This window comes from Phaethon aethereus (genome assembly GCF_964289735.1).
Source record: "Phaethon aethereus genome assembly, chromosome: Z".
Lineage (NCBI taxonomy): Eukaryota > Metazoa > Chordata > Aves > Phaethontiformes > Phaethontidae > Phaethon > Phaethon aethereus.
In genome coordinates, this window is record NC_138577.1 from 12676085 (window position 1) to 12686827 (window position 10743).

General features: G+C 53.2%; 1 protein-coding gene across 1 annotated transcript; it reads right to left on the minus strand.

Annotated features, from left to right (window-relative positions):
* Positions 1 to 1321: 1321 nt before the first annotated feature.
* Positions 1322 to 10317, minus strand: RGP1 (RGP1 homolog, RAB6A GEF complex partner 1; the record flags this gene model as incomplete). Its single annotated transcript, XM_082013681.1, has 8 exons — positions 1322 to 1545; positions 1775 to 1952; positions 2191 to 2318; positions 2735 to 2881; positions 2962 to 3111; positions 6835 to 6918; positions 7307 to 7443; positions 10202 to 10317. The coding sequence occupies 8 exons, from the start codon at positions 10315 to 10317 to the stop codon at positions 1322 to 1324; spliced, it is 1164 nt and encodes a 387-aa protein (XP_081869807.1).
* Positions 10318 to 10743: the final 426 nt, after the last annotated feature.

Below are 10743 nucleotides of genomic sequence, written 5' to 3' on the forward strand. Positions count from 1 at the left end.
CCCGGAGCACAAGGGGCACAACCCACCTCTGGAACCACTAACACCCCTGCTCCCGCAGCTCCCGGGGCCGGAGGGATCCCTGGCACTGCAGACCAGCCCTGGGCAACACTGCAATGGAGCCAGCCTAGGGCAGGCAGCAGAGTGGGGGCAACCACTAGAAGCTGTCCCCAGGGCAGGCCCCCATCCCAGCTGCAGGGGAACGGGGAGGGGAGCTGGGTGTCCTGCTAGGGTTCAGGGAGCTGAAGCAATCCGCCATGTGCCAGGGTGGAGCCGGCCACCCTGGAAGCCTGCCCCAGCCCATGCCACGCCTGTGTTGTGCAGAGCCTTGTGTAGATGTTTCTGTTCTTGCAATAAAGGTATTAAACAAAAAGGAGGTCTCCAGCTTGTGACTGTCATGCAAGGTGGGCTGCATCCACCACTGGGAACAGTGTAGGAACAAGGCTCTTGGGAAGGGCAAGTTTTACACATTCAGATGTTTACTAAATTTCCGTGCAAAGAGGAAAACTCTTTGAAAGGTTTGGTAGAAATGGGGAGCTGGCTGTTGAGCAGAGAGACCTCTATCCCTGCTCCTGAATGCACAGCACGCATTCACTCCAGCTCCCCAAGGATCCCAAGACCAACAGGATGCCTTCACGCCCAGGAGTGCAGGCAGAGAACAGCCCAGGTGCTCAGTGCTTCTCGGTTTGGATCACCACTACCGTGCTGCTACAGCACGTGGCCACATCCAGGACACCACACGTGCTGGCAGCACAGGGCTGGCCTGCCAGGACCTGCCTTCTCCAGGAGAGGGTAACAGGGGAACGGGCTGTGCCCCTCACAGGAGGCAGGACATGTGCCAGGGCAGGAGAGCAGGCTCCCATCCAGCCCAGATGGCCAGTGTGCTTCACCTGGACACCAGACCTCTCCTTGTGGGCTCTCTCTGTAAAGGGGATGGCCTTCACCCACAGCTGGTATGGGCCTTCACTGGAAGAGCTCTCCTCTCCTTTCACTGGGCTGAGCCTTTCCTTCTTGGAAGCCCCTCATGGGGTAAAGGCACCTTATGCCATTCCTGCAAGGGAGATTTCTTTTTGGTGAGTGCTGGGAGTCGCACCTTCACCCAGGCAGGAAGGGTCCAGCTGCAAGCCAAGGGCTGCAGTGCAAGCCCAGTACTCCTCCATCCACAAGCAGGACAGACTTGCCCAGTGGCCACCTGGGTGCCGCAGATGAACGCAAGGGGACATTGGGATGCATGCCTCGCAGTATGCCAGTGACAGTCCTGCCTGCCATTCCCACCAGCAGCACATGCTTGCAGCAGCACAGGCCCCTACCAGCTCTGCCCACTTCAGATGGTGATTGAGTTAGTGCTGGAGAACTGAGATACGTAGGAAGCCAGGATGGGGTTGGTGGGAAGGACTTTGATGGGCAGGTCCCAGCTGAAAGTGTCCACTTCCATCTGCTCCACTCCAGTCCAGGTGACGGCCTCAGACTGGCTCCCACGAACCAAGCAAGTCCCCGCCGACTCCCCGGAGGTCACAAACTCAAAGTGCAGCCTCCACTTCAGGGACACTGTGGGCAAGAGCGGTGGGGGGGGTCAGCAGCCAACACCACAAGGGATGGGGACAGCAGTTCTCTCAGTGCTGACTGTCCTGGCAAGGGGACGTGCAAATAAGCCCACTCATGCAGGCCAGCTCCCTCCCACAGGATACAGCCTTGCTGGGCAAGGGCAGGGCTGGGGACATCGCAGGCCTCCTGCGGAGACAAGCAGGGGTGGGTCCCTTCCCTAGTGGCCACTAACCGATGTTGGTGGAGAATCCTGGGGTAGAGCTGAGCGGGATGGGCAGGCTGAAGCTGCTCTGGGCCGTGTGCAGGCAGGACTCCTGATGGCGGGCGTGTGTGCTGAAGGACACAGGCTGCCCCCGCCGGCGCTGGAACTCCTCCTGGATGCTCTCCTCTGTCTGCAGGCTCACTGAGAACTGCAGGGCAATCGGCAGGGCACTCGCTCTGACAACCTCACACAGCCCTGGCACAAAGCCCCTGGGCTCAGAACTGGAGCCCTTTCCCACCTCACACCCCAAGGGGACCTCAACTGAGTCTCAGCAGAAACCCCCAGTAGAAACCCCACAGCAGTCCAGTGCCACTCCAACTCCTTCTTCCTCTCCCCCACCTGAAAGCCCTGCCTCTCCCCACAGTGACACCGAAGCCAGCACTGACCTGCAGACACGGGATGTCTCCTTCTGAGAAGTTAAAGGTCCCGATGACATCCTCTCCGATCTTGTACACAGTCTTAAAGATGCAGAATGTCCCCACCTTCCCACGAGTGTTGCTGATGTTATACAGGTCTGTGGAGCAAGAATAGAGGGGGAAACAGTTGCAGCAGGATGAGGCTCTGGTCCACACAGCACTCTGAGTTAATCACAAAGCCCCGCAGACATAAGCCCACACCTCCTGCTTGGGTGTGAAGGACAGGCTCTGGAGGCAGCATTCCCTTTGGGAGACACCTGCAGTGAGCAAAAGCAAACCACAGGCTGGCTGCAATATGCTAGGGAGAAGGTCTCTCTGGCTGAATTAGGAAGAGCCTGAGACTGGCAAGGAGGAGGCCATGGGAAACTGCGACTCAAGCGGGCCCTGACAGAGCTGCTCCACTGCCCCAGTCAGAGCTTTGCTTTGCCGCCAGCAACAGATTTTTGCAGGGAGCCCCGAGCTGTGCTTCACACCCAAGTTAGGACAGCAGGTTCAAGCAGGGGACGTGACCTACGCAGGCTGCGTCGGGAAGTAGCCACCATGAGCAGTTCTGTTGCCAGGTCTGCCAGACGAGAATCTTTTTTCAAGCCCTCCTCCTCCTCCAGGAAGGGGTTTGAGGGCGCAACGGCCTCATCCTGTGGGAACTGGTAATCCTTCAGCCCTGGGGAGAAGGCGAGAGCATCAGCGGGGCAGGGTGCAGACAGGCCTGTGCCTTGGAGGGAGGGCAGTGGGTGGCCTTACCATGCAGCACCAGGACACGGAAAGGAACACGCAGGAGCTTGATAGGGGAGTTGACACGCTGGCAGCCGATGGTCAGCTTGTACACGTACTTCACCGACTGTCCCCGGAAAGAGGGAGGGCCGTCTATGGGCAGAGTCTCACAGTACGAATCTGCAAGAAGCGCAGAAAAGGTTGCTTTCTGAGGCCAAAAGGATGCCCCTGGAGCTGTTGCTCACAGGCTCTCTGCACCGAGCGTTAGGAATAGCAGTGGAGATGAGCTAGGGACAGTGCCTGCTGCTTTCTGCCATCTCCTCTTTCCCACAGCAGGCCAAGCACATTCCCAGATTCCCTGCAACAGCACACTGCTCCTCACATCACATGTGCTGTCATCCAGACATTGCTTCCAGCACATACAACCACACACACAAACTCTGCCTCAAAAGAATGTAAAAGATGTAAAATGCAGCAACACAAACACATGAGAGCTAAACTTACTCGTCACGAGTTCAACCTGAATTTGCCTCTGCACACTTCCTTCGCACACTGCTTTCACACTGCAGTGACATGCTGCAGTTTCCTCAGGGCTCTGCCCCATGCAGCAGAGAGGTGCTGATCAATACGTCATGCCTCTTTTGATACTCGCTTTACACAAACCCCAAACTCAGCAACAAAAATTAGTTTCTTCCTGTGTTTTTCTCTGAAGCACTGGGTCCAAATGGCCAAGAAACAATTAAGAGACCTTCACAACAACCTGTGGCGCACCCCCCCCTTGACAGACAGATGACTTAGACCACAAAGCCTCTGATTCTGACACCTCTGAGATGCCAGGGCCTGGCTTTACATCACATTCAGCCCTCTCAAAGCCCCTTGGCCACCACACAAACCCCAACGCTTCTCAACGCAGCGTGAACACTCCTGCAGCTATCCCAAACCGCACACTGTATAAAAAAAAGGCGCAAACAGTGAACTGCGGAAAGTCTCCACCTCTCTGGCTTGCCCACCGTGACGCAGATACACCCTGCCAGAGGAAGGGCAGCATCCTGCTATGAAACCACAGATACTTCCCGATGTCTGGCACATCCTAAACACTGAGGCTTAGATTAAAACCTAGGGTTACATTTTAAATATAACTTCTAGATTTAAAACAAACAGAACTGGAAGAAAGAAAAAAGCCCATGCTAGTGCGGAGCATCCAGAGGCTGTCACACCTTAAAATACAAGGCTGTCCTGCTGGACCGGGGTGCAGATAAAAGCTGAGATCTGTCCTGACAGGGAGGAAAATCAGGTATTTCCAAGGAAGGAAGCAGACTGCTGTAACACCCTGTGCCAGGCTTAACAAGAGTGCTCACAAAGACCTTCATGCCCAATGAGGATAATCTCAGCAGAGACCACTGCTATCTGAGGAGGATGGGCGGTTTGCTACCTGGCACAGGAATGCTGATCGGGAAGATCGGGAAGTCCCAGCTTCCGTGCATATCCCAGAAGGAAGCACATTCCTGGTGCAATGGATGCCTTCCTTACTCTCCCGCTGTACCCTCTGGCTGGGCTCCCAGCCCATGTCCAGGCTGCTTCCATTTCCTCCCCTCTCTGTATCTACCAAATATTTAAAGGTATTACAAAACCAGAGAGGAGGCAAAAACAGCCACAGAAATTACTTGAGGGCTTTAGAAAATGTTTTATGGTGACAAATTTAAAGAGCTCAGTCTTGGCAGCATGTCAAAAGGATGGGAGATGAGTCAGCTTCAACATATAGGCACCATAACAAGGGTAAGATATTGGGGAATAAGCTGGTTGGCAACTGAAAACAAGGCCTTTTATCAAGAGGCAGCCTGACACAATCTCAGCTACATGTGCCAGCTCTGGCTACAGTTTAATAACATAGTACTTTGCTGAAGCAGAATTAAGATTTCTTGGCGGGGGGGGGGGTTGCCTTTCCAGACTGTGCAGCAAAACTCAAAACTTCTGAAAAACAGGAAATGAAGAATTAAGATACACACCCACACAGCCTTAACTCTGCCTCCACGGAGCTGGCAGGAGCCCCCAGGAATGATCTGCAAGCATGCCAGCTGCAGTCTCTTGTGAGAGGAGCAGCACCACAGGCCGACGGGAGCGGTGTGAGCAGCCTGGCAGAGCCGGGGCTGTGATATGGGGGTTTCGGTGCTAAAAAGCCCAGTGCCACACACAGCAGCATCGCACACAAGACACGCAATGGACGGTGTGCATCACACAACCAAGGGGAAAGGCTGTAACATAAGGACAAGGAACCTCAAAGTGTAGAGGAGTTTGTGTTCTTCCTATGGAGCTGCATCCAAGCACAAGGCAGATGCAGGCTGCTTGTGCCAGTGTCACCCAGCGGCCGAGAGGACACACATACACATACACAATACAACATCACTGGGAAGGACAGACTACCTTAGCAGGGGGATGAACAGCTTCTGCCTGCAAAGCCAGTGCCCAAGGAAATCCTCTCATCCAGCCCAGCCACCTGGGGGTTGGACTGTAGTCACTGATCTGCTCTCCCAGAGCCTGCTGAGCCTGCCTGAGATGCTCCAGGAAAAGGGGCTTCCCCCTGTTCCCAGGGAACACATGCTCCAGCCTCAGCAGTGTGGAACACCGGAGAATCCAGGTGAGACTCGGGCCAGCTGAGATTTCTGCCTCCTCTTTCTCCCTAGCATGGCCACTTTCAGAAAGCACAGGGGACCTTGGCTCTGATGTGGCAGGGCCAGCTTCTTTCCCCCACATGCTGCTGTAGAATAAATAACTAAATGTGCTCAAACAATAGGCTTTGCAGTTTAGGAGACACAGGCCCAGAATACATTGCCCCACTAACACCTAGCCAAGCCAGGATGGTTCATCCTGTCTCCTTTTGCCTCCAGTCAAGGCCCTCCAAGCCCAGAAAGGCAGGAGAACCCAGCTTCAAAACCAGCACGTCGCAGCCCATGGCTTCTTGATCTCACTTGCAGCTCTGCTCTCACCTCCCCAGAGCTCAATGCTCCAGCAGAGCCCCCTCCACCACAGGCACTGCCTCTCTCCTCCCTTTGCTGTAACTTGAGAGGTCTCTATCAACCACTCCCAGCAAACCCCTACGACAACCTGAGGAAGTTGTCCACATGCAGCCTGCAATGCCTAATGTTACACTGCCACTGGAACATGAAGGAGATCCGACACAAACTGACAGGCTAGGTCATGCAGCCACTGACCAAGAGGCAACAGCACATACTTGTACTTCCACAGCTGTCTGTTCAGGTAGAACAATCTGCCTGGAACAACAAAAATGAGTTGCTGCAAATTCCATGTGAAAAGGACGAAAATTTCTCTAAACAGCAAACGGGAAAGTAGTCATGAAGGAGAGCTTAAAGGGGACCCAATGGAAGCATACTGAGAGCTTTGGAAACATGGAGCACTTTGAGCAGAGATGAGAAGTGCTCACTTTAACAGCAGGTAAACTAGAACAGCCAGAAGACTCCGTGATCTCCAGGACAGCCACAACCTGAAGAGGAAGCACAGACCTTTGGAGGACACCAGCCTAAATCCGAAGAATACTCCCATGTGGCTGAATAATAAAGGCAAGGAAATGCAGGTGTGTGTAACCGTTCCCTCAGCTGCAGCCAGGTATTTCAAAACGTTTCATGCCTCACAGCTACACAATGGACTTGTGGCAAAGGACATGGGCCAGGGGCAGGACTGAGGGACATGCTGCAGTACGCAGCCCTCACACGGTGGAGAACAGACTGTGGAGGATGCAGCAGTTCCTTAGCACTCATGCTCCCACCTTGTCTTCTGCCAGCACCAGTGTCTCCCACTTGCAGCACTCAGGGTCTGCAAAGGCAGCCTAGAGAGTGGGGCTCCCCAGAGGCGAGCACTCTGAGCAGGGGAAGAGAAGACAGGACTCACAGGACTTTGACTCGCCGGGATCCAGTCGCAAGTCACAGAAGAGAATCTTTGGTGGAGTGGACAGGATACACTGACCCCGCTCTCCTGGAAGAGAAGAAGAGCCACATGAACGCTGCCCAGCTTTGGGGGGGCAGCCACCACACCCATGCCAGCCAGGCCTTATCCTCACAGGGATGAATGGGGAGGGGAAGGGATCGAGGAGGAAGTATCTCATGCCTCTGTCAGATAATGAGACATTTCCAGAGCAGCTGGACAAACAACCTTCATGTTTCGCTCCAAGCTAGCACCCCTTTGATCTCAGTATCAACAAGGTCCTGCAGCAGCGATCACCAAGGAATCACACAACAAAAGCAACATGGACTTCCTGCTTGCTTCTACGCGTGCTGCCCTCAAGACACACTTTATAGCCTGCTTGACTCCCGCTCGCTATGCTCTCACCACCCCTACCCAGGGTTACAGGACTAGCACTCACCTCTGTTGGGGATGAAGACTGTCTCGTTCTCTGCCTGCACGTCGTGCTTGCTGCCATCAGAGGGAGGGAGTGCTACCCGGTTCTCGCTGGCGTGAAACTGGCAATGGATCTGGGCACTGGCCCAGGCCAGCATCTCACTGAGAGTAAAGAAGAGCAACACTCATGTCTATGCTTTAAACTTGGATTACAGCAAGCATGAATTGACATGCAGAGCAGCACTCCAAGGCACCTCTGTTGATAACAAGACTACCAGGGAAGTGGGCAGACTCTAAAGCAAAAAGTATCTGCAGCCTGGGTTCAGCTGTTCCTGCGCACAGCACCTAGATCCCCCAAGTTCCACTCCTCAGGGCAGGCAGGGCATGGATGTGCTCCCTCCCCACAGCACCGTCCCCCTCAAGAACATCATCTTCTGGTTGTGTCAGATCAGAGGATGATGCTTCTGAGTCCTTCATAAGGACCTATTTTCTCCTTATGATGCAAGGGATTCACTGATGGCTATAGGGGAGGTGAAGGTGTCATTCTGCCCCTTCTCTGTACAGCCACAAGAATTGGTTGCATCCAGCATGAAAAATAGTCTCATGGTTTGGACTCTGCCAGGACCTCAGCCATTCCACAGGGCATTTCCCCTGGCATTTCTTGCACCTTCTAGTTTCCAAAACACCTATTTTTATTTCAACAGCTGCCTCATTAGTTTAGCTAGTGTATGGTTCCTCTGGTGTTTTCTAACACCATGATCTGATTAGTAAGCACTGACACCACACTTTTAGGTGGCACGGGGTTTTTTTGTGGCACGCAGGTATCTCTTGATATGACACATCAGCGCAGTTAAACGTCTAGACAAACCAGAGAAAAAGGTGTGCTGCATTCATTTCAGCTGACTAATAATGAGCTATTTGATCTTTTGTATGTGCTGGCTGTCTTTATCCAAACATGCATTGCACTCTACTCAGTTACCTCTAACCCCACAACTGTAATTCTTTATCTTCAGAAGTACCAGCATGGCCTTTCCGTAAGGGCTGCCGTAAAGTTTTCTGTCGTAAGTCATCTGCTATACGGAGACAGAAAATGCTTTTGCTTAAGAAACAATGTTTACCAATTTTATATAAGCTTAGCATGATTACAGTACCTTCAAACACCGTATTTTTAATTTTTTTTCCCCCTGCATTTATTTTCAGTATCACCCAACAATATGCCACTGGATTGTTTTCTTTTTTTTTTGACCAGATGCCCAAACAAATTTTCTATCTGCCTTCCTACCAGCAGACCTGGCTTGTCCAGCTGGCAGGGTGGAGAAGGATCCTGCACTGCTGCTGAGGTGGCTTCCCCACTCTCTCATGTCCCCCTATAACTCCTGTGGCCCAAAAGAGCCGTGCTCCACACAGCGTTTGGGCAGAAGCGCTTTGTTTCTTATATGCCTCGTACACCACCATGAAATACACTTTCTGTCATTTACGTACTGTCCTTCAGTTCTGTCGCTATGCTCGAAATGCGTGCCTCTCAGTTCCTCCACCTGCGCCACAGATTTTGCTAGCCCTGAAAACTTCTAGTCCCCCACAGGTCTGCCTGCCTATTGCAGTGACCTGGCTCCTGCCTTTATGTAACCCACAGCTTCGATTTCCAAACCACCAATCTATTTGGTGTTGCCATTCACATAACTTAGCCAGGTCACATCAAGTACCTGCTTTTTTATTTTAAAAACCTTTTTTCCAAGAGGCAGGTTTCTATGGACCACAACCACTTCATTGGGAACCTGAAGTTCCCAAATGAAGCTCCCGTAACTGTGCTGTGAACCTCCAAAACTGCCTCCACTGGCTGGTTTTGCAGTCCCACATGTTTCAGAACCAGGAAAAACAGCACTGTCACCACACAAGACAAAACTCCAGAAAGCTAGATGCTTATGCCACAGCTGAATTTGAAAGCTGAATTCAGCAGGCAAGAGGGACCAAGAAGAAAAGATGGAAAGTTAAGGAAGGCAATAAACAAAGAAGCCCTACAGCAGGAATACAAGTGACTGCTTTGCTGCTGCTGAGACTGCAAGCACTGGAAGTGGGTCTACCAAAACAATGACGTGTGAAATGCATACTGGTGATGAAACGATGCTGAACCTGAGAGGGCTGGAAATGGACACTTCCCAGGAAGGGCTCAAGATGAGAAAGCATTCTCCACCCCCTGGAGAATCAGACAAGGCCACACACTCAGCGGACACGGAGGCTTTGGGTGACTACTTATGATATGGAGTCACCCCCTGTGAGCCAATATAGGAAGCTCCCACCCTCCCATCTATTTTGGGCACAGTCATGATAAGGGGAGATGCAACGCTCAAAGGCTGGGCCACAGAAAATGCTGCCACAAAAGGCTGCCTCTTTCTGGCTCTAGGCAGTGCTCGCCCCTTTGGATGCCAGCTCTGGAGGCAGGGATCACACTGATATGTTGGCACACTGCCGGACAGAGTGAGCTCCTTCCATAAATGCAGGAAATAATGATGTCTGGATGTTGCCCTGTGAGACTGTCATCCAGGTGTAACTAGATATCCCGCTTTGACAGCCAGTTTGGCTTCATTTTCTGCCAGTAACCCTGTCACTGAGGGCCTACCTGAGGGGCAGTTAGGAGCATCTCTAACTGCATACTTTTTTTCTCGTCTCTTCCTTGGGGATAGAAAACCAGAATAATTACCTCAGTTTCAGCCCTGAAAGAGCGATGGTGCAAAGTGCCCTTATGGGAGTACCTCAGGCAGGGAAGTCACCAGTGGCTGAGCTGGCACCATTGCCCCATAACCCAGCCATGACTACATCTGGCTGCTCAGGAGGGAAGGTCGTTCCCTATGGAGGGACTCAGACAGCTCTGCCACTTAGAGGCTTCATGCACAGAAGGGCCCACCGGCACAGGCTGCCATACCTGCTGGCAGAGGTAGACGAGGCTGATAACGGGTTGGTGAAAGTGATCATGCACTCCAGCACCTCCCCTGCCAGGAAAACAGGCCCACGGCCCAGCTTGGCCAACACCTCGATCATGGCTCGGACAGCCCTGCTTGCACACCTGCCAAAAAAAAAACCCCAAACAGTAGTGGGCATGGAGAGAGGACTGGGTGCTGTAACAGAAGGGGGATGGCAACAGCCAAGCCGGGCACATGCGCATGGGGAGGTCAGGGAGAGCCCCAGCTCGCCCCAGCTCTAGACACAGCGCGGACAGGCACAGGCGTCTGGCACAGCCCTGGCCTTGCACACACACGCAGAGCACACCCGCACAGCCCTGGCCATATACTTACGTACACGCCCCACCTCCCCCAGCCCCACACAGACGTAGGGGGGATCAGGACATACTGCGGGGGGTGAGGGACAACCCCGCCACCCCCAACACGGGGATCTCAGGGGAGGCCCCGACAGCAAACACACAAACGTAAACGCCCATCACAGGGACCAGGGACCAGGGACACAGAA